The sequence below is a fragment of the Populus trichocarpa genome, chromosome 19 (genome assembly GCF_000002775.5).
Source record: "Populus trichocarpa isolate Nisqually-1 chromosome 19, P.trichocarpa_v4.1, whole genome shotgun sequence".
NCBI lineage: Eukaryota > Viridiplantae > Streptophyta > Magnoliopsida > Malpighiales > Salicaceae > Populus > Populus trichocarpa.
The window spans coordinates 15,330,962-15,356,606 of NC_037303.2; the positions used below are offsets into that span (position 1 = coordinate 15,330,962).

A 25,645-nucleotide genomic window follows, 5' to 3' on the forward strand; every position below is an offset into this window, starting at 1 on the left:
ATGATTTTAAGAAATGGACCTTCAAATGAAAAAAAATAAAAATGGGAACCCTAAGAACTCTGCTACACTGATTTGTTGTTGTTCACGGCTGCTGCTGGAGTTGGTGTCATCTACCGCGGTTGCTGAAGATTCTGCTGCTCTCTGTTGCCGCTGGATGTTACAGTTGGGTCACGGTGCTATGGAGGAAGACAGTAGCTGTTATTGCTAGACCTCTGCTACTGGAAGAAGCTGCACTGCTGCTGATCTTGAAGGTTGCTGCTCAAGGTGCTGGTTCAGAGAGGTTCGCTGCTGCTGCTGCTGCTGCTGGAGGTTCTTCCAATTGCTAAGTGGCTATGATGATCTGTGGAGAAAAATCGCTGTTGCTGGATGGAGAAGAAACCTTGGACAATCGGATGGAGGCTCACGATGCTGTCATGTGAAGAGAGTTTGCTGGAGTGGCTGCTTCTCTGACGGTGGAAGATACAGAGGAAACAGTTGGTCTGCTTTGGTTTTGTCAAGGAGAGGCAATGGTGGATGGTTGGCTGATGAGCTTGCAGTTGAAGATGATGGCAATATTGGAAGCTACTGGAGTCAGGCAGTGGGCGCGCAGGGCTGAGAAGTGATGTGCAGCCCTTGCTGATTGAGGTCGGTTGGTGCTGTCGTTGCTGGTATCAGTGGTGCTTCACGTGATGGAGAAAGTGATGTGGTGGTCTCCGTGTGGGTTCTCGGGTTGAAGAGCTGCTGTTACTATCATGGATTTGAAGGAGAAAATGACTGGAGTTAGGAGGTGACAGTTGGGGGATGCTGCTGGGAAATGACATAGAAGGCTGTCAGTTATTTTATTTTTTGGAGGGGCTATCACCAGAAAAGAAGAGCTTGTGTTCGTGTGGGTTTTTTAGGGACAGAAAAAAAAAAGAGGGAGACCAAATGAGGGAGCTTTGGTTGCTGGAAGAAGGGGGTCTCCAGTGTTCAAGAAAATTAGATGGTGCGTGAGCTTGGCCTTTTAAAATGAAAAAGAAATGAAATGGAGAGTATGTGGCTTAGGCTTTGGGTGGATGATGGGACCTTGGTGGCTGACAGTGGCGTTTTTGTGTGTAGTTAATGGATGTCTAGTACTGTTGCCCTCCCAGGAGGCTGTTTTCGTCAGGGTTTTGAAGGCAGAAACGGGGAGGTTACAGGAGTTATGAAATGATGGGATCAATACTTAATTGGTGTCGAGGAATAAATCACAACAATTTATTAAAGCAAAGTATATATATAAGATTGTCTTCTTCTGCAACTGATAAGGGAGGATAGAAGCTGTTTTTATAGACAAAGTGGTGTTTGGGTTGTGGTTTTGGAAGATAATCTGCAGATGTTTTTAATGCAGTAAAAGCAAGAGTTGTGGCGTAGAGTGAATTACAAATACCCAGATATAAGTTGGCATAAAATTTATATGATGTGATGAAGGAATTAGAGAAAAATTAGAGTTGAAATGCAAGGAATTGAATATTTTTAATCAAATATATATTTTTGAAATACATAAATTTATTTTAAAACTATTTTTAAAAACTATTTATTTTATGTCTCTATTTTTTTTAATTAAACATATTTTTTGTTTTACTATCCCCATCTTTTTTTTATTCTGTATTTATAATCATAGCATATTTTGAAAAGAAAAAAATGATTATAGCTGAACACTTTGTTAACAAAAATTTAAGTTAATTAAGTTATAAGCATATTTAAAAACAAGAGGATGTTATATTGAGAAGTTTAAATCAAAGGGACTAATTAATTACTTTAGTAAGAAAACAAGGACTAAATAAATAACTTACGTCATACAAAAAAATGACTTTTTGTGAAAAACAACACAGTTTAGTAAAAGTTTTAGAAAAATAACACAAGTTAAAAAAATATTTAGAAAATCACACAATTTTAACATAATTGTGTTTGTGAATATTGATTTGTATAGTGGTTTTTTAGTCAGAAGTCAAAACGCATGTCTCATGCAAATTAATTACTATGTATAAAAGTTAACCCATAATTTCATGAAGAGTTAATAACCAAGAGATAAGATTTAAAATTCAATAGTCAAGAAAGAGAGATGAGATAAGCTAACGTGGCAAGAGAGAGAAATAAGAGAAGAAAAAAAAGTAAAAGAAAGAATAGGTTAATGAGGACTTGTTAGGATTTTGTTTTTAATATATTCGATACCATTAGAAAAATCTCGACTTGATAATTCTAATCATACATTGAAAAACTATCAAACAAGGATGTAATTGGTTAGGGGTTTTATCTAATGTTAATTTAAGGTTAAAGCAGTTTATGGATTTTGTTCAGGGGTTAATTTAATGATCTTCTAAGGTATGGTTAAAATTATTTACCGTTAGAAAAATCTCGACTTGATAATTCTAACCATACATTGAAAAATTATCAAACGAGGATGTAATTGGTTAGGGGTTTTATCTAAGGTTAATTTAAGGTTAAAGGAGTTTATGAATTTTGTTCAGGGGTTAATTTAATAATCTTTTAAGATATAATTAAAATTATTTAATTGAGATATTTTTAATGGTACAAAATATCTTAAAAAACAAAGTTATGATGTGTCTTCAATTATCCATTCCTTCTTTCTCTTATCTTTCTTTCTCTATTGTCACATCAATTTATCCCTTTTTTTTTTTATCATTTGAATTATCAATCTTATCTCTTGATTATTAATTTTTTATTAAATTTTAAGTTGATTTTTGTATATATATGACTTCTGACAAAATAACTATTATATCTAGTAATTGTTGCATACCAAAGCAATAATTAAAAATGCAGTTATTTTTCTATTTTTTATATAATAATTTAATTTATATTATTTTTTGAGTAATTTTATGATGTTTAAATAATAATTATTAATATTTTTCAAATTCACTTTAAAAAAATAAAGAAATATAACTATAAAGAATATTTTTATCGGTGTTTTTCTCATTATGTATACTTAAAGAATAACTATGCTTCTAATTACTTTACAGTAACCATATATATATATATATATATATATTTTTTTTTTTTAATTTTCCTATTGCTTTTACCAAACAGTGTTAGAACGGTAAAAAACGAAAAAAAAAAAAAACCTTCAAAGCCATTTCTCTCTCTTACTTCTACCCTTCTGGCTTCTACTTCGCTGATACACTCTCCCTTCACTCCTAAAAAACGATGTCGTATATCCCTCCTCACCTGAGAAACTCAAGCTCAACCACTACCGTTACTACTCGCAGAACTCAGTCACCGCCTTTAACAGACACTAATCTCTCCCATTCCTCTTCAAATTCCACCTCCTCCGCCCCTTCTTCTTTCTCCACATTCAACTCTCTCTCCTTACGGACCTCCGCCTCCGTCGCGCGAACCATCTCAGTTCCTCAACCTGTTTTTCCTCAGTGGACGCCCTCCGACCGCGTCCTTCGCTTCACTCCAGATCAGGTTCACTTCCTTTTCAAGTTTTCCAATCTTTTTCCGATTTTTGTATTTTAAGTGATTATTGTACTAAATTGCTTTATTTATCAGTAATCTGTTCTCACAAAAAAAGAAAAAAAATTGAATTTATTAATTAAAATTATTTGTAGCTGTGATTAAATTTTTTATAATAAATGCAGATTGAAGAAATTCGTTCTCAGCTCAAAATAAATGTCAGTGTTGCTTCGGGTTCACCTCCTGCACCTGCGCCTATTGAATCATTTGAAGATATGGTAAATTCACTTTTTTTTTAAAAAGAAATTTAGTAATTTTTTTTTGAAATTGCTATATTTAGTAATGTTTTATTTGTTTTTCTGGTGAATATTTGTCAGTGTTTGCATCAAAGTATCATGAAGGATATTGCGCATCATGAGTATACGCGACCGACTTTGATTCAGGCTCAGGCAATGACAGTTGCGCTTAGTGGAAGGGATTTGTTGGGTTGTGCTGAAACTGGTAGTGGAAAAACTGCAGCATTTACCATTCCTATGATACAGGTGATCGATGTTAGAAGTCGTTTTATAAGAAGATATGTTCTATGGTATTGTATTTATTTTTCTGTTTTTGATTGGGATTTTTATTTTTTTGTGTTGATCTGGCAGCATTGCTTGGCTCAACCTCCTGTTCAGCGTGGTGATGGACCATTGGCGATGGTGTTGGCTCCTACCAGAGAACTTGCTCAGCAAATTGAAAAAGAGGTGTGATACCTGGTCCTTAGATGTAGAGAGCAAAGATATACTCATGGATTACATCTGTCATTCTGGTCATGTTTTGTTTATATATGTTGTGGAGTATCATCAATGTGTGGAACTGTCTTTGAAAACATTTGGTTATTTTTTCTTGAGTTGGGACTATTATTGACTTTATTTGTATTGATGGAACTTATTTTCCTGAGGTTCCTGTCCATATAGCTATTCTACTTTTCCTGGCATGTTTTATTGGACCACTTAATTTATTTGTTTTGGGGCTTTGGATCATTGACATACTTGTCAAGCACCAACCTTGAGTTACTTTGTCATATCTTTCAGGTTAAACGTTTTAGTAGATCTCTTGAGTCCTTCAGAACTGCCATCGTGGTGGGTGGAACAAAGTCTGCTGACCAGGTAAGTAATGCTGTGATTATTTGGCTTTCCAATGTTTGATTGTAGTTTCTAGAAGAAAACAAAGTATGGATTCTTATATATGTGACGTTGCACTTGGAATTGTCTGTATGTGGTTAGGTAGAATAAAAACAAAATTGTCATGTCTTTGGAATGTAACTGAAATTCTGTATCTTTGTGAGAATTGAATTCTTAGCAATGCATGTCTGGACTCCTATACACCATTTTATTTTCTTTGCCAGTAAGGTAGAATGTCTCTTTCTGCCCTGCTTTCTTGTATTATTATGGTGATATATGATTTTCATTAAGTTTACTAATATTTGTTTGTTTTGTTTTTGATGTTGCATCCTGTGACAGGGATCAGAGCTACGAGCGGGAGTGGATGTAATTGTTGCTACTCCTGGAAGATTAATTGATCATTTACAACAAGGAAACACTTCCCTTTCCAGAATTTCATTTATCGTTCTGGATGAAGCTGATAGAATGCTTGACATGGGCTTTGAACCACAGATTAGAGAGGTACATGATGCAAACGCATAGGAGTGGTTGGATTTCTTAGTTCATTTTGCTTGATAGCTAAACAAGTAAGAAACGTCAAGGTTTCCAGAATCATAACAAACTCATTGATCAGTACGAAGCATTGAAGGGAGATATCTGAGTTTACCTTTCATAGAGCACATGATGCAAATGCATAGGAGCGGTCGGATTTCTTAGTTCATTTTGCTTGATGTATTTTATTCTTTCACTGCATCATTGTCATTTAAGTGGATTCTTCAACTGCAGATTGAATAGTGCTTGATATGACTAATGTTTATGCACTTGCAAGAATTGCAGTAATCTTCAACAAGATGTATTAACCGCTTCCATATTCTTTCAGGTTATGCACAACCTTCCAGAGAAGCATCAAACTTTGCTGTTCAGTGCAACTATGCCTGTGGAAATTGAAACACTAGCACAGGTTAGATCTCCTGCTCCTTTCCGTTTGTGTCTACCTTTAAAAAGCATGATATGATTCTTGCAAGAAGAGGAAACTGGGAACAATTTAGAGGATATTGATGGATCCATGCTTTGTTTTCTTTAACTGCTATCATTTGAATGGAATCCTGGCCCATGGAGGAGAACATCTATTGTTCCTTTTTCCTTTTTTTAATTTCAGTGCCTGCAAATCAATAGCCTTTTCTTTCAAATTTATATTTTGATTATCCAAGGTTCTTTCATATGAGTTTGATTAATTTATGAATCCTTCTCTTCTGGATTATTTGCTTTGGTATTAAGAAATACATTAATCCTCCTTCCTGTTTTATATATTTGCAAGTCCCTGGAAATATTATTTTGGAAACTTCAAACTTGGGCATCTTCAGATAATGGTTTATTATTTCCATATCAACAAATGTTGCAGTACAATATTCAAAATATTATCCCAAAATTTGAATTGTTGCATGAAAATCACACTTTAAAGTACATATTTAAATCGCATTCTTGTGAATTGTTGCTTCACGTTGGCTTTGAAGCAGCTGCATGTTACTGGCATTTTGTAGACGTGGTTTGGTTATTCCTATTTGTTTCTATCTATTGGTGGGGGGGTCTATGAAGGAACGAAAGAGTGGATTGAGGAATGAAAGCTCGAAGACAGAGAATCGGGCTTTCCCAAAGAATTACTGCAGCTTTGCTGCTCCCTTTGATTATCATATACAAAAAAGTCTCTTCCACTTTCCTACCCAATCTCTCTTTATTCTGGCATATAAATGAAGGGATCGAAGAGATTATGGCAGATTATGTTCACCAAGAAATGACCCGAAATTGGATCTTGGTCTATTTGAGATTGTTCCTTTTAATCGTAATCAAAGATGTTTTCTTGTCTTTCGTTTCTTTTCTGAACAAATCGAAGAACCTAATGGATTCAGACAGTTAAGATACTTTCATCGGCCTTCAGGAGCGTAGCCTTATTCCTCAAATCAATTACTCGATATCTAGGTCAATATGGTCTTTTTGCTCTTCGAATCCTATTTTCCTAATATTTACCGTCATATTTGGCATGGTGTCTCATGGTTGCTTTACCTAAGTGGTCTACATGTCTGGTTTTCTAATCATTCTGTTACCTGGATGAGTGCGATGATGGCTTTCCAAAATCCAGCATTCAAACCTGGTATTTGCTTTTACTAGTACATTTTTGAAAAGAACACAACTATATCCCCCCCTAGATCTGGTTGGTTTTGCTTGCAAGTACTACTATTAGGGGTGTTCACGGTTCGGTTTAGACTAAAAAAACCAACCGAACCGGATTATTATCTGCTTGTAAAAAATTAACCGAACCGGACCGGAAACTGGTTCAAACCGAACCGGTCCGGTCCGGTTAAATCCGGTTTTTTAAGGAAAAAACCGGGAAACCCAATCCCATCATGAGTTTTTTTTTTGGTTTTTTTTATAAATTGGCTTAGCCTTACATTAAATTAAGCTTTAAAATTCAAAGCAAACTGATGTTCAGCTTTTAAAAATTTACATCCTGCGTAGTTTTTCGGCAACAACAACACAACTCTGTTTCTCTTCTATACATGGCTGACTTTTAATATGAATTGGCTAACTTTTAATATGAATTAAAATCTGGACATGAATTAAAATCCCACAGAGAAGTGTTCCATGTTTGCTAGCACTATGAACCTGTAACACAATGAAATATTTAGTACCCAAAAAACAACAAGAATGATGGTCAAGACTAAAGAGCACACACCCACCAAAAAAGGACACCAAAACTCTTACCCTTATGACAGTAGCATTCTTGCAAGCTTCATTATCAATCACAACCCTGATATAAAAAAAAAGGGAGAAAAAGAACTGAACAAAATGGATGTAAATCTGTTTTCACTTCAAAATCTAACATGTTGAAACTTTAGCATTGAATGAAACCTCAGCTTTGCCATAATACTCAGGTTATGGTTGCAATTCAATAAGCCAAAATAAGTGGCAATATACATGCATGCTGGTAAGAGCTGCTATGAACATACTTACAAAACATTAACACTTACATACGGCTCAAAATCAGGGCTAGACAAGTTAACAGTAAGGTTCTGCATCAATAACAAACCCTGCAAGACACCAAAAGGAATTATATACAGAGCACATCGGGATAATCAAGAAAATTAGAATGTGTACACACCAAAGTTATTTTAACTAACACCATGATAGGAAAAATTTAAGGTCACTTTCACTTAGAAAATTAAAAAAAGAAGATGACGAATCTGCATAATACATACCTGGGTGGATTCAATCTCCTAAAGAGTTTCTCATATTCATCATCCATGTCATTTGAAAAGCTCATGTTGACCTCTGTAGAAATTAAAAAATTTGAAGAGGAAAAGGCAAAAAAACTATGAGAACAAAACCAGCCAATAAAACCAGAAGTTGGTTTCTTGAAGAAGAACCATGACCAATGACAAGGTAAATAAGAAACACACAGACCCCACATAAAAAATCCTTGAAAACTGAAATAAAACACGACTAATCACCTCATCAACAAAAACTCATCACCCAAAAACAAAAGGAGAGGAGAGGAAATTGATGCCTACCCATTGATGCTTCTGTTATGTACTCGTACTGAACGAAAGAACTTGTCTGAGTTCTCTCAAGAACTTGTCTGATAGGCTAAAATATTTTGGAGAGGCGAGAGGGAGAGCCTCTAGTACTGGGGCGGGTGCTCTGGTTAGGGTTAGCGGAGAGGGAGAGGGAGAGGGAGAGGGAGAGGGAGAGGGGGTGGGACGGCGGGTGCTCTGTTAGTTTGTTAGGGTTAGGCAAGAGGGGGAAAGTTTCTCTTTATACCAGTGGTGGTTAGGGACCTTTTTTTTGAACCGGTTCGGTTCGGTCTGGGTTAACCGGTTTCTGCATTACAAAACCGAAAACCGAACCGAATCGAACCGGAATTTTTTCTAAATATTCTAATCGGTTTTTTTTCTCGGTTCGGTTTTTTCGGTTAATTTTTTATCGGTTTTTTTGAACACCCCTAACTACTATTATTGAGTTGCAAATCTTGACATATTTTCCTACTTGTCAGTATAAGGTTGAGGATGTAAGATTATTTCAGTTAATTTATCCTGCCACAAAGAAGTTCATGTAAAGATTACATTGTTTCATTCAATTTCAGGAGTACTTAATTAGCCCTGTTCAAGTCAAGGTAGGAAAAGTGAGTAGCCCTACTGCAAATGTGTCTCAAATTCTGACAAAGGTTTCTGCAAGTGAGAAGGTATGCTACTCTTGGCGCATCAGTACAAAATATTTTGTTTCACCTACAGAGTTGAAGATTGGCTTTGTATTTATTGTTTTACGTGGACCAAGTATATAGAGGAACCTTTGGTTTTCTGATTACCACAATGGTTTAACTGAAGCAAATTATTAGTCAAAACAGAGAGAACAGTGTTAAATTTGATCATAAAGATGAAAGATACTGTTGCTCACAGACTTGTAACTAAGGAAATTTTGGAGCATATCCATGCCATGTGATCATATAATTTTACTATCAAATATATAACTTGGATGATTATATTCTTAATAACTTTTTTTTTAAGTTAACATCTCTTGTTTCAAGTTTGTGTGGTCCTTTGATTGATCAAATTGGTATAGTGTTGTAAAAGCATTTAATGTGGTGTAGATTGATTGCCTTCTAGCTCTGCTTGTGGAGGACGCATCTCAGGCTGAGAAATCCAACCAATCCTTTCCATTGACTATTGTGTTTGTGGAGAGGAAGGTATGCCTCATACTATATGTTTTCATGTACTTTAAGCCATGTTTTTTCGGTTCTTATTTATGCTTCATTCTTGTAAGTTTCTTATGTAAAGTTGTAATACTTGAATATGGTTTGAATGTAGACAAGGTGCAATGAAGTTGCTGAAGCTTTGGTAGCACAAGGTTTACAGGCAGTTGCTCTTCATGGAGGCCGCAGTCAGAGTGAAAGAGAAGCTGCTTTGCATGATTTTAGGAGTGGATCTACAAATATTTTGGTATTCTGATTTATATCACTTAAGCATCTTGAGTGCTTAATGTTCATGATCAATATTATTACTTGTTTTAGATAACACAGTTTGAGACGTTCCTAAAATGTGATTTATTCAAGTTGTCTTATGTTCTTTCTTGTAGTTATCCAATGAATTGAATTTAATGCTCTGATTCATATTCCCTCTTCCTTTTGTCACTCTCTCTCCCTCCCCCCCCCCCCCCCTCTCCCCATCCCCCTCTATTTGTTGTGCTTACACTGTGACATATGCATGCATATTTATCATAGTTTACTCTCTGCGATTTACCACCCTCTGGTACCTTTAAATATAATTTACCATTTTTCCCTAGAAGAAGAAAGAAAAAGTTCTTTCCTTGTGTACGGTAGATTTATGTTATACTTGTTTACTTCCATCTTCTGTTTTCTTCCTTTAATTTCATCTTTTACAAATTTGACATTGTCTATGTTGCTTATAGTGATCTCCATGTGCAGGTTGCCACTGATGTTGCATCTCGTGGATTGGATGTAACTGGAGTTGCTCATGTGATTAATCTGGATCTCCCAAAGGTATTTTCAGTGGAAATTTTTTTGGTCATATAATGTTAGATGACTGCAATGACAGCTTGGAAGTATTTCATTCATTATTCTGTTGCAAAAAAAATGGACATTCTACTTGGTTTGTGGATTGCCAGCAATTCTAGCAGTTCACAATATCATCGGTAGTGATCTTGATTATAGAATCATCCTGCAATGTAAATCTCAGCTTGTGTTGAGGCTAACCAGAACCATGCCTTGAGGTACATCATGGCCTCTATCCCAGCTTATGGTCATGAAGTCTTTGTGCTGCATGTTCTTAGCATCAAATTAGCCTGGCCATTTTCAGTTGCTATTAATTTCCTTCTGAAGTAGCAAACCTGAATCTTCAGTTATGGCTGCCTCAATTATAGACAATGGAAGATTATGTGCATCGTATTGGAAGGACAGGCCGTGCAGGGTCAACTGGCCAAGCTACTTCATTTTACACTGATCGAGATCTGGTACCGCCTTCACCTTATCTGTCTACTTATTGCTAATGCTCCCTTATATTCGTGTATTTGCCAGCTCTTCAATTCTTGACTGCTGTGCCTTCTTACTGTAGTTCCTTGTGGCACAAATAAAGAAAGCAATAGCAGATGTCGAATCGGGGAACACAGTTGCTTTTGCAACTGGCAAGGTATTAATTTTCTTTCTAGTATGCATTAATAATTTCTTTTAACATGATATATGTGGATTAGTTGTACTTTTTTCACCCCACATTTTCTGCTCCACAACTTTCTCTGTGCGAACCTGGCAGTGCAGTGAGATTGCTATGAAGCAGTAATTCTAGCTTGAAGGACTCTTCACTTTGAAATCTTTAATATTTCTTATATTTCTACTGAACTTAGTACTGTTTGACCTTTAGGCTGCAAGAAGGAAGGAAAGAGAAGCAGCTGCTTCACAAAAGGAAGCTAGGAATGCTCTGTCCAAGGTGATGGGATCCACATGTATAAACATTGAGGATAAGTATAGGTTCATGATAGCCCCTTCAGTCATCACAAGTGAGGGTGCAGCTGACAGTGCCTGGGATGATTAGTTGAGGATCTATTCAGTGCCTTTTTAAGGAGCATTGATGATCCATGCTCAAGATTCAAGGTTAGTGAGGTCTTGTCACTTCATCATCTTGGTGTGTATGCGCTAGGGTTTGCCTGCATGAGTGCATGTTTTGTGCACCATTGCCCAACTTGTGCTGATGAAAAAAGATGAATGTGTAGGTGTGCACTTCCTGATTTAGGCTTGGAAGTGAGAGACGTGGAGTTGCGCGTGGCCTGTTCCCTCTCCAAATATCATTAAGGCCAAATCTCATTGTGCCTTGACGCAAGCAGCTGTAGAGGACAGGTAGAGTGATCCTAAAACAGCAAGTAGCATTGCATATAGATTGTGCATATTGTATGTATTCAGAATGCTCTATTGAATTGTGATGTGATGTTTCAATGGTTACTTAATTACCCCTAATCAATCTGATTCAATGTTTATATTGAACGGATGCAAATGCGATTGCATGTTCTGATATATTATATTTTTATATTTGGTTATGTAATTTTTAAGATTATAATGCAACGAAGGATTGTAATTGTAATGATTCATTACACTACAAGTATTATGTATATATAAGCTATGTAATGAATACTTAATGGGTAATCATGCAAGGATGTAATTGTAGAAAGGGTTCTCATTGGAGGGCGAGATTGTAATTTTTATAAAGTACAAGGACCAGAAAATTTAAAAGAAGAATTAATTTGTAAATTAAAATAAAACATGGGGTGGTCTAAAATAATTCTTTTTAGAAACCACAAGGACTGAAATAAAATATCATAAAGACTCCTTTACATGACTAAAAGCCTTGCCGACAAATAAAATAATCTTTTTCATTGCATCACATGGAATAAAAACAAGGTTTGAAAAGCCAAAACAATAGCTTGTGGGCATGAAATGAGAGTGTGTTTAGCTTTGTGGTTGTGATCTGAAAAGGCAGGCTTAAAAGAAGTCATAAAGTTTTCAAGCGAGTCTAGCCTTTTCACTGCTCAATCACACCGCACACTGTTGGTAATTGCTTGGTGCTTCCCATTCTGCTCGGAAAGTGAAAAGCCTAACACTCCACCACTCATGGCTGCCAACATTTCTTTCTCTTTACTGTGTCTACCTAGTAGAAGAGCTTTCTAGTGGCTTTTTGCTGTATGATTTCTTTTTCTTTGCTATTCCTTTGATGAGTCTAATCGGGGACAGCGTTGTCGAATTTGAAGAAGGGAATGAGTATTGTAGAAGTTGATGCCTCCTTCCACCTTTCGTTAATACTAGAAAATCTCTAATACCGTGTCAACCAGGATAAGAAGAGGTAATACAGTGATACCTACTAGTGACGTTGACGAAAACAATACAAAGAAATATAATAAATATTAAAGATTGGGTAGAAATTTTGCAGAAAAAGAAAAGCTTTCATTTCTTCTATTCGAAGTACAGGTAAATTAAGACAAACCCATTTAAACACCGGCAAAGAAACATTGCTGTCAGGAATAGGTTCGGTAAGAGTCTGACTGCAAGAATCCTCATCTAGTTTTATGTTCGAGGAATTATTTTTATGGCCTCAAGAACCCCCAATACATAAGTTCTTCTTGTGATGTTTGCTATACAGACCGCAGAAATGCCACAGGACTACTAACCAACAATGGTAAACCCGGGCATCACTCAGCTCAAACATGAGGCATGGCAGAAAAAAGAAAATACATTATTGCACTACTGAGTACCTGACTGGGCTCGCACTCGCACTGCAGCACTATCAGATTTGCAGTTGAGTTGCAGCCACAACCTAACTTTATGTTGCCAAAACTGGAACTCCCTTGTGCCCCGCAAAAGCCTGTCGTAGAGTATGATAACCGTTCCTGTAATGTTCAAGAGTGAGACACAGTTGCCTTATTGCCTCCCGTTTCTCTTCTGCTCCTTCCAGGATTAAAATTCTTTGCCTCTCAACTTCTCCCTCCAAATCCTTAGCTTTTGATCTTAACTCGTCCATTAGTTTACGTGCCTCTTCTGCCCCGGCAAGTAGCTTCACATGCTCCATGCGTAATTGTTGCAGATGCTTATCCATTTGATTGACCGGGTTGTCTCTAGAAGTTACCTCTGCTTTAAGTGTAATAGCTTTCTCATTAAGCTCATCTCTCTCAGATTTTATGCGACTGTCTCGCTCAGCAGTGTCTTCCTTTAACTTCTGAATTTCACGTTCAAGTGTTTCCTGCATTTCTGCCTTCTCAGCCTGGAACATCCTAATACCATCCTCTAAAGAACGGCAACGTGATTCCTGTTCTTTCAGCCGCTCCTCCAAGCATGTCCCCTCCTCTATCAATCTAGATATTTCAGCCTTGATCTGTGCCTTTTCTGGAAAAATCTTCAGCTCAGCATCAGACACTGCTAGTTTAAGATCTCTCACCTCACTATCCCGGTCTGACAGATTAGTTTTCAGCCTGGCAGTTCTTTCTTGCAGCTTGGAGACCTCCCTTTTTTCTGCGTTGAGCTTGTTTTTCAACGTATTTATCTCCTTGTGAGCCAACGCAAGTTGATCTTGCAAATTATTGATTTTTTCAGATGGTCCACCACCCTCAAGTTGTTTTTTCAAAGTAGTTATTTCTTTCTCTGAAACATGAAGCCTCTCTTTAGCAATCCTGAGTTCTTCCATTAGTGCTTGAATCTTAACATTGGAGTCCAAAGTTTCAGCTTCCGACCCACCAATCCTTTGTTGAAGATGAGAAGCTTGATTTACCTCAAATTCCAGCTCAACCTCCCTGGTTGTGACCTTGCTCTCAGCTGGCGATGCGAACTCAGACTGCAAACCATCAGAGACTTCAGATGACCTACATTTTTGAAGCTCAGTATTCAATCGAGTAACCTCTTCTTCTGACAGCCGTAACTCCTCATTTGCAATTGTCAGATCTCGCTCACACCCTGTAATTTCTGCAAGAACATCCTCAGAATCTTCATTTCTGACGCCCCTAAATGAGCCATCAACACTCTCATCTTGCTGCATCCGTAGCTTTTCTTTTGTTTCACGAAGCTCAATTTCTAAATCAATTATTCTCCGGGACAGTCCTTGGTCACCACTATTCCCAGATAGACCTGAGTAATTGTTTACTGAAGAATCATCAGATTCTGATTCTGAATCCGTCAACGTGGATAATTCGTCTACTTCTTTATGGTGACGATCGCCACTGCCACCAGAGCCCAAGAAGAAATCAAAACCAGCAGCTCGAGGGCCAGGTTTAAGACGGCTTGGTTTTAGTTCACGAGCAGGAGAAGGTGGTTCAAAGATAACGTCAGAAATTCCAGAGCCCTGGGACTGGAGATCTGATGGAATGCTCTTCCTTAATTCTTCTGTCACGTGATCATAACGTTCTGCCAGAGATCGGTACATGCGGTAGAACTCCTCTACATGAGAAATCAATTCTGGTCTCTTCTGATAATACATCTCAGCCTTTTTAGCAAATGAGTCTCCATCCTCTTCAATTAGCTTCAGCATCCGCTTAACGCTCTGGTCCATCTCTGCAGTCAAGGATCGTTTTCATGATCACAGGAACTCACTGTTTTGTGATGCAAAATACAAAGTTCAGAGAAAACAACTCCTGTTACAAAAACTCTGGGGGGTTCCGGATTGACCATGGCAATCACTCAGGGTATTCCCATGTCGGAAACAAAATAAAAAATAAAAATTCTTCAAGAGCAAATGGCTATCTTTAACTAGAGAATACTCTAACCACTATTCTTTTGGAGTGGTAAAATAGAGGCAGACCCCAAATATAGGCACCAGACAACAGTATTGACCATGCATGTCCTTTTAACACATTTATCTTGTCTCCGAGGAGCATTTTACTTAAATTTGCGATTCCAAAGACGCGGCAAGACACCCTTATTTGATAATCTGTTCCTATTTCACATTTGATTCATGCACATTTCTGTTCTACCAACAAGTCCTTGAATGAAAAGGGACAGCGAGAAATCAGTAGCTCACCCTCAAGATTCTCAGTATGCCACTTGGAATTTTTCGGACTGATATGACTATCCCACCACCAGGAATGTGATTTTCTTGTTTGCAATCCCTTGAAATTCTTAGACGGGACCTGAAATTCATAAAAAGAGCACCAGTTACAAAACCAACTCACACTAAATTTCTTAGACTGACGAGAACATTCAGCGGAACAGATGAGACTGCAAAACTAGAGCCCATCACCGAGGTCGAACATAGGAATTCAATTGTTTGCTAAAACTATTGGAATAAGAAAATCTGTTCTTACCATCGGAGAAGCCATTTCGGACGTTGAAGGGAATGATGCGGCGGTCCAAAATAAACTGATGTGGTATTATCAACAAACCTGCTGCACAGTTATAAAGATAGCTATTACATGTAGTCTTCATGGTGAACAAATATCTCAACAACCAATCCCCCCAAAACAAAACAACGTAGTTTTAAAACACAAAGTGCCGCCACTTGTTAATATTTCTACAAATGCTTTTTAATTAAATTTTTTTATTCAAACAATTAAAAAACACTTTAAAAAAATATCAATTTAATATCTCTTATATAATTTAAAAAAACAATTTAACCACATAAACAAAAATTATCTAACTTTTATATATATATATATATATATATATATATATATATATATATATATATATATGACAAATATATACTACCACATCTATGTTTATTGAAATCCCTTCTTGTGTCAATAATATATTTGAAATTGCAATAATAATGATGACAACTTTAAAATGTTTTTAAAAAATATATATTAAAATAAAAAAGAATTATTTTAAAAAAATTATTTTTAACATCAATGTATTAAAATAATTTAAAAATATAAAGAAATTATTTTAAATAAAAAATTTTAAAATATTAAAAAAAAATAATAATTTCAAACACGGATGATTGAGCCGACTTCAATAATAAGTGGGTGGATAAATGGTGTTAATCCAAAATGATTTTTAAAGAAAAAGGAAATTGAAAAGATAATGTTTTGAAAAAAAATCATACCGACAAGAAGTACAGCTCCTTTGTCTGAAAATCACTATACTCTGTAACATTAATTAAAATATTCCCTTATTTGACGCCAAAAACACCAAATACAAACAAAAAGATCAACATGTAGTATTAGACGCAGAGAATTGCGAATACCAAAATCCAAAAGGGTTTTTTCCTTTGTTTCTATTTCGGTTAGAAAAATAAATTTTATGAACTAACTAAGAAAATTGATAAGTTTTGTTGATTTCTTCGGTATTTTAAAGGGTTGTTTATTTTAGTGGAAATGGAAAGATTGAATCTTTAGAATATTCCACCAAAAACAGAGAGAAAAGATTGAATTTTTACAATTGCATTTGTTTCAGTAATGAGGTGAAAAAAAGAAGCTGCAAAATTCAAAAGGGTCACTGGTTTTTAATGGCAGAAACTAATAATCTTCAAGTAGAGATCAAATCAAGCAATCTAGTTAGCACATCAACCACAACATATCATGATATAAATGATCAGCTCATACAAATTGAAAAGGATAAAAGAAGACTGAATCCATAGAAAAGAGAAGTAAACCAAAGCAGCAAAAGAAAGAGAGACTGGAACAAGGTAGAGCATACAGAAGAGAAAGAAAGAGGCTTTCTTGTTTGCTGTTATTGGAAATCTCGAGGGATGATAATTAGGGGCATATGCAGTAGTAGACTAGTGGTGATGGATGATCAGTTTCAAAAGAAAGAAAGGAGGAAGTAATAGAGACAAATCTGATGAAATTATTTGCCCACTCACAAGAACCACAACCCCACAACTACAACAGAGAGAGAGAGAGAGAGAGAGAGAGAGATGTGAAGAGTTATATTACATAACAATGGAGGAAAAATGGGATATAATGGCTACCTTTTTTAAAATCTGGTTTCTCACTTGAATCTCCATACAAGTCAATGCACTTAAGCAATTGCAGCACATGGGATTTAATTTTTAATTAATGATTTGATTTTTCATAATCAATTAAATTTGAAATAATCGTGCATATGTACTTGAAAATCTCAAATTATTCTAAACAAATTTATTTTATACACCGATCTCTGTTTTTTCTTTTCTTTTTTTAATAGATAGAAAAACCCTCAGAATCTTGTACCAAATCTAGTTGTTTCCCTGAAATAAGAATTGTTGTTTAATTTCTCCTTGACTGCCATCTAACTATTTCTAAGTAAGACGTGTAGTTGGATGGGAAGATATTGCTAAAAGAATCGATTAAGCAAACAAGAACATGTCCTTATTTTGGATGCCGAAGGACGTGGCAAACTTTATCTATGAAGCGTGGATTTTTTTTGGTGTGGTCATTTTGACAAGCAAAAAGTGCATACGGTAGCTTAGATCATGTTTGTTAGAGAGAACGACAGAGGGGATCCGACGTAGGAATAGGGTTAATTACTGCAAAAAAAAAGAAAAAAAAAGCCCTTCTATTCAAATGGTTTTGAAAAATGGGGTTCAGGAACCAAGAACGATAGGAAGAATTCATAAGAAGAAAGTATAACCTAAACATTTTGGATGATGTTTGGGTTGGTGAGAATGCTTAGTCGTCGGAGTTTTATCCCTGTCTTCGTAAATTATCTAGTCAAAGAAATAGTATTCTGGGTAGTATGAGGCCTTGGATTGCTGGTTGCTGAAGATATATGTAATCTTTAATGGAACCGAGATATTAGAAGCACCGCTTGACAGTTTAATGGAGGTTATTAATCAAACCCATTTGCACAAAGCAACAACTTGAATCCACTCTTTCAACAACAGGTTCAGCTACAATTCTCAATCTTGCTACTTCATTTTTCATTTCCATTGTTGTATTACTTTTTTTCACTTCTTAATTATGCTGGGTTTTCATCTACTAAATGGCTAGCTTAATATATATAATCTCTCCAATTTCGTTAATAAGAATAAAAAAAAGTTCCTTTTCACAGTAATTAGCGAGCCATTTTGATATAGTTCCATGAAAGTATAAGATAATAATTTGGGTTACTAAATTTTTCTTGTTTAGTAAGATCATCTTAGTCATATTCGCAACGTCATGAAGCATGGTGGTCAATTTAGAAGAGAAGATCTCTAGAGATGTCTCCCCATGGAGTGGAATATGGCGAGATGTTGATGATTTATTGCTTTCGACTTTGTAACCGAAAATAAATGGAAGAAAGTCAAAAGGCCAGGGTTTCTCTTTGTCTTTATCCTGCAATCTGTACCTTCTGAATCCAGCAAGAATTTCTTAGCGATGACTTCTTTGTTATTTTTGCAGGATGGTATGCCATTATTGAAGCAGGATGTAGAATTATACAAGTAAACATCAAGAACCCAGCTTGCAGGCCTCTCTCTTTCCACTGCTAACCCTATTAACTAATTAAAAATATAATAATTAACACGCCATTGCCATCGAACTGCATATATGGGCTCTCACACACATATGTACACAGCATACACTTGTTCTGATATCACTTTTACGTTAGGTTAATTAAGTTGTTGAGTATATCGAATGCATTTCACACCCAGGAAACGAGAAGGAAACTCCATTAACAGGTGGCTTCATCTCTGTTTGTCCCCACTGGCTTATATTATATATACAAGATGTAGTTGTGTGCCTTGGAGTTGGCATGATGGTATTTAATTAATAGGAGATAAGTTCAGTCATTGCAAGTTTTCAGCTTCGCGTCACATGGTTCTTAGAACTGCCCGTGTCTCGAGCCTTAAGTATTCTTGCCGCATGTTGTGCATAGCTTGCAACCATTGTAATTGAGACATGCAAGTCCAATTGGTTATAATATGCTTGTGTGTGTGTGATGAGTTAATCTAACTCAACCAAAAGAAGCCTGGCTGCTAAGAGTCTTGAAAGACTACAAGAAGTAAAATCGATGCCACGTCTGAATTCTGCAGGTCAGCCCTTCCAATTTCCAAACAGCTACCTTACATTGTTGGTTTTATAATCTAGTTTGTCAATGTATTGTAGCTTCTTCCTTCAAAAAATGGTGACCACACCACACAAGAAAAGGTACGTTTACCCAAAGACAAATCACATTATGTCAATATCTCACATGCTTGCATATCCTAAATTAACCTTCACACCTGTTTCCAAGACAAATAGCGGTAATCCTTATCATCGACATCCTACAAGAACCAAGACGAGTATGCCAACTTGCAGAGCTTTAGTGGTTGTGGTTGAGGTTGGTTTAACCAGTGTTTTAAAACCCGGACCGGCCTGGCGGGTCGATCCAGGACCCGGCCGACCCGGGCCTGGGACCGGTCCGGGTGAAGGCAAAAACCCGCTCGGGAATTGGCCCGGGGAAAACCCGGTCGACCCGGAGGGTCGACCCGGGACCCGGTCCACCCGGTCAAACCCGGGTGAGACCCGGTCAATTTTTTTTTTATTTTGACTGTCATTAAACGACGTCGTTTTTAGCTTTCAAAATGACAAAACGCTGAAGACTAAAGAAAGACTGAAGAAGAGCGAAGCAAAATCATTAAATCAGTAACCTAATTCCTCTTTGAAACCCAGCTGAGGAGCTGAGGAGCAGGGGACGTCGACGTCTGACCATTGATCGCGAAAAAGGTTTGAATCTCCTTCTTTCACTCTTTGTTTTCTTTATTCTTGGCCGTTTTCTCATTTCTGGCATCAATTTCAATTTCAGAACTCTCAACTGATCTGCTGCCATCGAGCCCAATCGCTGCCATCGATTCATTGTTCGTTGATTCATTCGCAGCCCAGTCACCTCAGGTATGTTTCTCTAGCTCGATTTCTGTCTTTTCTTCTGCCAGTCAACTCAATTTCTCTAGCCCGATTTCAACTTCTGTCAAAAAAATAAGAACTCTGTTGTTTGCATGATGAACTCTAGAATGCTGTTACTGATTTTGTTGTTACTGAACTCTCTAGCCCGATTCGTTGTTCGTTGATTCTTTTGATGCTGTTACTGTGTTACCATGATTTGGCAGTGAAAAAACGTTGTGTGGAGGTGTCTAAAGATTGTAAGGTTTAGCTTATAATTTGGAAATATATGTAAAGATTATGCTGTTTAATGTTTATGACTGTTTTATGAACAAGATTATGACAGTGTATTGTGTGGAATTGGATTGTTAGTTTGTTACAATTGTGTTTAATTACACGCCAAAAAAGGCTGCTAGCTTGTTACAAAGGAAGTTTAATGAATAACAGAGGTTAAGATTGATAGAAAAGAGTTTGAGGCCATCAATCAGCACTCGCGAAAATATATTCTACGTTGTAGCTGTGATCATATAGGTATAGTGTGAGTGTTTGTAACTATATTTGTAGCATTTCAAGCACCTGCTTTGGTTTATGAACAAGCATCCCTAACATTTGCTTTTAAAGTTTGGTGATTATTGATGGTTTGAGCTCTGCAGTGCTTGATCTTTCCTTTCATGAGCCGTAAATAACCCTGTGTTCCATTGACAATCTTGCTTTCTGGTTCAGGTACCAGATATAATTGACATATGCATATGTTAGGGATGCTTGACCTTCGCGTGATTGCTGAAGGCAGTAAAAACGAGCAAGAAATGTCTGTTTGTGGTGTAGGAAAGGTAGTCCCCCATGTAAGTGAATGCTGAGCCTGCTTCGTCTTTGATTGCATTTGCCATCTCCCTCATATATAGGCAGTCCCCTCTTTTTCTGCTTTGTATTGCTCGGACGATTGAACATCCAATTGTACTGTCGTTTTGATTTTAACATCCAATTGTTCCATTTACTGATTTTCCCAGTATGCTGCTCCATTCTTGGGCATGTATGCATGTCCTTTCACTCAGACATTGAAAGCTGAGGATGGTCGAGTTAAGTGAGTTGTCTTCAAGTATATCGGAGTTGGATTGTATATATTTGCGAATACAGTTAGGCTTCCTTTTAAGTGTGATTCTGCATGAACTTGTTTTCCAGATGCATCATTGATCTAGCTCATAAAGGTTTTTTTTTTGGGTTGACCCGGGTCAACCCATCTGACCCGTGACCCGATCACTTGACCGGGTCGATGACCGGGTCGGGTTTCAAAACTATGGGTTTAACCCAATCATATACAAAACTCAACCACAAAAGTTAATTTTTCTAGTTTTTTGGTGGATCCCACATACAAAACTCAACCTCAACTACAAAAACCAAGCACACACGATTTCATTAATCAGTCATCATACAAGAACCAAGAAGATTGAATAAACAATTGAAGCTGAAGGAAATTAGTCCAAGAATATTCAAGCGCTGCTAGAGAGTAGCTAGCTAGGTGAGAATTTCCAGTTGGGGAGGTGGGAGGTGGGCTAAAATGAACGAGGAGGCAGGACTTCAAAAACCGCACTTTGTTCTAGTCCATGGAGCATGCCATGGAGCCTGGTGCTGGTACAAGATCAGGTGTCTCATGGAAACATCTGGCTATAAGGTCACATGCCTAGACCTTAAAAGTGCTGGTATTGATCAGTCCAATCCCAACACGATCCTCACTTTGGATGAGTACAATGCACCCCTTATCGACTTCTTGTCGAATTTGCCACACGATGAAAAGGTAAACTAACTAAAAGCTTCTGTCAACTATAAGCGATTGATTTTTATGGGATGCTTGCTTGCTTCGCTGTATATATGTAGGTTATATTGGTAGGACATAGTGCAGGAGGTTTGAGCTTGACAGACGCTATACACAGATTTCCTAAGAGAATTCATCTGGCTATTTATGTTGCTGCCAACATGTTGAAGCATGGCTTCTCTTCAGATCAAGATTTCAAAGATGTAAGAAATTTCTTAATCACTTCTCTTATTTGCTAGTGGCCTTGATAATTTGATCAAGTTAGATCATGAGGTGTTTTGTGCTATATTCCTCGTTCCAGTTGATAGGCTATAATTGTCTTTCCCGGCTGAAGCTTGTATCAGCAAATCCTCCATGTCTTCCAATTCTGATGACTGCAATTGTTAGTGCTTGTTTGTAATTTTCAAAATCTCTTATAATTTGTCTTGCATTCCTGATGACATCTTGCATGCTTTCACCCCTTGGAGATTAATCTAAGATCATTTTAGCATCTAAAGGGCCTAATTCATGCCTCTCTCTCTCTCTGTATATGTATATGTATGTATATATATATATATATATGGATCGAGCAGGGTGACCCTGATGTATCTGAGTACGGAGAGATAGCTGATTTAGAATACGGGATGGGTCTAGATGAGCCTCCAACAAGTGTCATAATAAAGGAGGAGTTCCGGAAACGAATTCTCTATCAAATGAGCCCTAAAGAGGTATATATTGATTTATTTCGAGTCTTTTGACACTAGTAGCTAGCATGATTGCATCTCTTAACAATCCCAGCCCCTTGATTATTGGTTTTGGACCAAGTCGATCAGGACTCCATATTAGCATCAATGCTACTGCGAGCAGGGCCTGTCAGGGCATTCAAAGGTGCTCGATTTGAGGGAGGAAAGGATGCTGATTCTGTTCCACGAGTATATATTAAGACATTGCACGATCACATTCTAAGACCAGTGCAGCAAGAGGCAATGATAAAGAGATGGCAACCTTGTCAAGTTTTTGAATTGGAGAGTGATCACAGCCCTTTTTTCTCTGCCCCATCTTTGCTTTTCGAAGTAATAGTCAAAGCAGCAGCCACCATCACTTGTAACTGATATTTTATTTCTTACTTCATTGAAACTTTTATAAATCTGGACTATTTATAGAGCTCGAAAAGAGTTTTAATTGGTTATGATATGCTTGTGAGTGTGTGTGTGTGTGTGTGATAAGTTAATCGAACTCCACCAAAAGAAGCCTAGCTACTAAGAGTCTTGAAAGACTAAGAAAAGTAAAATCGATGCCATATCTGAATTCTGCAGGGCAGCCCCTCCCAGTTTCCAAACACAGCTAGCTTAATTTGTTGGTTCTATAGAAAATTTACCTTAATTTTCTTCTAAGTTTAGGGTTTATAACCTTGTAAGTTGTGTCTCAATTAATGCCAGTATTCTCTCCTCTCGATCAGATTATCTCAAACTCGAACCTCTTTGCTGTGATAAAAATTAGCTCGTAGACGTCCAAGTTAAGCGCAAAAAAGAAAAAGAAAAAAAAAAGTGGAAGCCCTGGATTATTTGGCTGGGCTGCTCGTGCATTAATACAAATTTATTTTGTTGCGTGAATGAAAGAGTGGGGTAGGATTTCCACTCAGCAGTTGGGTGAAAGATTAACGAGGAATGGACATGCAGAAATAAATTCTCTCAAACAAGGTGTTCTGATATCTGACAGTACTCCATGCACTTCATTAATAGAGAAGAATAGCAGCAGCAGCCAGCCTCAGCCCCTAGCTCCATGCCTCTCCCTTGACCCTCCTTTTGTTCACTTTGGTGCAGAGCTCTGCCTCCTCTGATGAGTACTTGCCTTGGAAAAAATGAGACCTCGAGGCCAGCCAGCCAGCCAACTCATAGAACAGTCGGAGAAATTAAGCTCCCTGCCTTTGCCTCTTTTTTTATATATATATATTATTAACATGGATATCTGGGTCAGCTTGTACACACCTCTACTAATCTCATGAGCCGTGAAGTTAATGACCATGTAAGCCTCCAATGATCCTAGGGTTTGTAAAACTCGAACTAGTAACTTCTAAAAAACAAATCTAGAACCTAACTAGTTTAGCTACACCTTTTAAGTTGTCTTTACCTTTATATATATATATATATATATATATATATATATATATATATAATTCGTGTATGCATTAAACAATTTTTATATTTTATTTATTTTTAATACACACGAGATACAGATCTTCTTTAATGTGTGGAGGGAAAGTGTTTCAATTCAAAAGTTGATTGAACCATGAAACAACTTTCCGAACCCCGATTGAGGTTGTGTTTGTGTTAATTATTTATTCCTACTCTTGTTTTATTATCTTGATCAATTAATTCTTGTGTTTTTTAAAATTTATTTAATTAACCCTTGATTTATAGTTTTTTTTTAAAAAAAATATTTTCATAACTAACTTTTGTCAAGTATTAATGTTTAATGATATATAGGACTTAATTGTATCATTGAATAATATATTAAAAATAGATGAATCATGTTAGTTGCAACTTTTATATATATATATATATATATATATATATATATATATATATATATATATATATATATATATATATATATGTTAAAAGCTAATTAAATAGACATAAAATGATATGAAGATATTATTTATTGAAGCTCTTCAAAAATAAGAAAAAAAAACCATGTCATAAAAGAAGAATATTTATTTTTACTACATAGTTAACTTTGGGATTTAATAAAAACTAATAACTTGATTAATTGATAATTTCGAAAACACTACAAATTAAAATTAATTCAACAAATATAAAAATTAAAACAAGTACAAATGAACAATGACCTGAACACAAAAATTACACGATGACTTTAGAAGCCTTACCCGACGCTTTTCTTGATTGTCCAGCACGTGTCGGTGGATGCGCGACAGTCAAGCTTCGACATGCTATTCTTCTTCTCATCTTTTTTTTCTCTCTTCTCTTCTTAGGAATCATTAGGGTGAGCAAGTTAACCGAAAAATCGATTTAACTGAAAAAACTAAACCGATAAAAAAATCGATTGAACCAGTTCAAATATTTAGAAAAATGTCCGGTTCAGTTTGGTTTCTGGTTTTTGTGTGCCTGAACCGGTCAACCCGAACCGAACCGAACCGAACCGGTTTGGTTTAGGAATGAAAAAAAAAATTTAAACCAAGCGGTCCTAGCCGCGTGCCGCGTCCTCTCATTACTTTCCCTTTCAACAACTAAGGCATACCATTTCAAATTCAATTTTCTGCTTTCCTTTCACACAGCCGCCCCCTCCCCTCCGACCCGATTTCCAGTTTTGAACCTCAAAAAATTCCCTCTCCTTATGAAAATCCATCACCCGTGATAAAAAAATCTGGTCTTCTTATCTCTAATCACGTGCTTGAGCTGTCTAATAGCGTCGACATAGCCGCTACAGACATGTCTACAACCTCCTTTAGTGAAACTTCTATGCTCTAAGAACCTCAACAAAATCTTTTACTTGAATGAAAACCTGACCGTATTGTTCATGACGTGTTTCATCGTTGGTCTGCTGTTGCTATTGACAGTGTTGGTATTCCAAGAATTACTTTCAATGGGAATAGATGCTTCGCTTGTTGTGTCTGAGAAAATATGGAATGCTATAAGCCCCATGAGAAAGTAACTTCTAATTTGGAGCTTTTTATTGTTCCAGGTCTTTCTGATAGGATTGAATTGACCATATCTCAACTACCAATCTTTGGAAGACAATCACATGGTGAAGACCAATAGACCGAAGATGCAAAACACTAGGGGTGAGCAAAAAAACCGGAAAACCGATTAAACCGAGAAAACCATAAAAGAATTAACCGAAAAAACCGAACCGAAAAAAAACCGATTAAACCGATTAATTTTTTGAAAAAACCGGCCGGTTCGGTTCGGTTTCGGTTTTATAAACAAAAAACTGAAAAAACCAAACCGAACCGAAACCGACAAAAAACCGGAAAAAAACC

General features: G+C 36.7%; 4 protein-coding genes across 11 annotated transcripts; 2 read left to right on the forward strand and 2 right to left on the reverse strand.

Annotated features, from left to right (window-relative positions):
* The first annotated feature begins 3,082 nt into the window (after positions 1–3,082).
* Positions 3,083–11,698, forward strand: LOC7494659 (ATP-dependent RNA helicase DBP2). 5 transcript variants are annotated; one of them, XM_052449450.1, is made up of 15 exons: positions 3,088–3,426; positions 3,600–3,692; positions 3,792–3,956; positions 4,062–4,157; positions 4,488–4,562; positions 4,917–5,078; positions 5,437–5,517; positions 8,695–8,793; positions 9,199–9,294; positions 9,416–9,547; positions 10,033–10,107; positions 10,488–10,577; positions 10,679–10,753; positions 10,982–11,211; positions 11,331–11,698. In XM_052449450.1, exons 1-14 carry the CDS (start codon positions 3,163–3,165, stop codon positions 11,150–11,152), a joined length of 1,674 nt encoding a protein of 557 aa, XP_052305410.1. In that variant the 5' UTR covers positions 3,088–3,162; the 3' UTR covers positions 11,153–11,211; positions 11,331–11,698. The 5 variants fall into 5 exon arrangements, with proteins under 5 accessions (XP_052305412.1, XP_052305413.1, XP_052305411.1 ...); XM_052449452.1 differs by lacking the exons at positions 10,982–11,211; positions 11,331–11,698 and having other exon boundaries at positions 3,083–3,426; positions 10,467–10,577; positions 10,679–10,738; XM_052449453.1 differs by lacking the exons at positions 10,982–11,211; positions 11,331–11,698 and having other exon boundaries at positions 3,083–3,426; positions 10,279–10,577; positions 10,679–10,717.
* LOC112325301 (uncharacterized) lies at positions 7,034–8,289 on the reverse strand. Its single transcript, XM_024591463.2, has 3 exons — positions 8,123–8,289; positions 7,811–7,883; positions 7,034–7,362 (listed from the first exon to the last, which is right to left on the reverse strand). The coding sequence occupies exons 1-3, from the start codon at positions 8,124–8,126 to the stop codon at positions 7,137–7,139; spliced, it is 303 nt and encodes a 100-aa protein (XP_024447231.1). The 5' UTR covers positions 8,127–8,289; the 3' UTR covers positions 7,034–7,136.
* Positions 11,699–12,530: 832 nt separating the features above from the next.
* On the reverse strand, positions 12,531–16,965 carry LOC7498116 (protein NETWORKED 4B). 3 transcript variants are annotated; one of them, XM_002325600.4, is made up of 4 exons: positions 16,732–16,965; positions 15,396–15,473; positions 15,113–15,221; positions 12,531–14,646 (listed from the first exon to the last, which is right to left on the reverse strand). In XM_002325600.4, the coding sequence occupies exons 2-4, from the start codon at positions 15,408–15,410 to the stop codon at positions 12,929–12,931; spliced, it is 1,842 nt and encodes a 613-aa protein (XP_002325636.4). In that variant the 5' UTR covers positions 15,411–15,473; positions 16,732–16,965; the 3' UTR covers positions 12,531–12,928. The 3 variants fall into 3 exon arrangements, with proteins under 3 accessions (XP_002325636.4, XP_024447229.2, XP_024447230.2); XM_024591461.2 differs by having other exon boundaries at positions 15,396–15,476; XM_024591462.2 differs by lacking the exon at positions 16,732–16,965 and having other exon boundaries at positions 12,531–14,684; positions 15,396–15,427.
* Positions 16,966–19,544: 2,579 nt separating this feature from the next.
* LOC7494658 (methylesterase 17) lies at positions 19,545–22,831 on the forward strand. 2 transcript variants are annotated; one of them, XM_024590855.2, is made up of 7 exons: positions 19,545–19,700; positions 19,780–19,865; positions 20,577–21,645; positions 21,726–21,866; positions 21,965–22,045; positions 22,236–22,370; positions 22,476–22,831. In XM_024590855.2, the coding sequence occupies exons 3-7, from the start codon at positions 21,409–21,411 to the stop codon at positions 22,752–22,754; spliced, it is 873 nt and encodes a 290-aa protein (XP_024446623.1). In that variant the 5' UTR covers positions 19,545–19,700; positions 19,780–19,865; positions 20,577–21,408; the 3' UTR covers positions 22,755–22,831. The 2 variants fall into 2 exon arrangements, with proteins under 2 accessions (XP_024446623.1, XP_002326065.1); XM_002326029.4 differs by lacking the exon at positions 21,965–22,045.
* The last annotated feature ends 2,814 nt before the right edge of the window (positions 22,832–25,645 follow it).

Bases quoted from the DNA above. Each gene is read 5' to 3' on its own strand.
- LOC7494659 (XM_052449450.1), top strand. From the start codon at position 3,163: ATGTCGTATATCCCTCCTCACCTGAGAAACTCAAGCTCAACCACTACC. The intron at 3,427-3,599 runs GTTCACTTCCTT...TAATAAATGCAG, and splicing joins TTCGCTTCACTCCAGATCAG to ATTGAAGAAATTCGTTCTCA. The intron at 3,957-4,061 runs GTGATCGATGTT...TTGATCTGGCAG, and splicing joins TTACCATTCCTATGATACAG to CATTGCTTGGCTCAACCTCC.
- LOC112325301 (XM_024591463.2), bottom strand. The intron at 7,363-7,810 runs GTATGTATTATG...TTTTTATATCAG, and splicing joins AGGAGATTGAATCCACCCAG to GGTTGTGATTGATAATGAAG.
- LOC7498116 (XM_002325600.4), bottom strand. The intron at 14,647-15,112 runs GTGAGCTACTGA...CCTTGACTGCAG, and splicing joins GCATACTGAGAATCTTGAGG to AGATGGACCAGAGCGTTAAG.
- LOC7494658 (XM_024590855.2), top strand. From the start codon at position 21,409: ATGAACGAGGAGGCAGGACTTCAAAAACCGCACTTTGTTCTAGTCCAT. The intron at 21,646-21,725 runs GTAAACTAACTA...GTATATATGTAG, and splicing joins ATTTGCCACACGATGAAAAG to GTTATATTGGTAGGACATAG. The intron at 22,371-22,475 runs GTATATATTGAT...CAAGTCGATCAG, and splicing joins ATCAAATGAGCCCTAAAGAG to GACTCCATATTAGCATCAAT.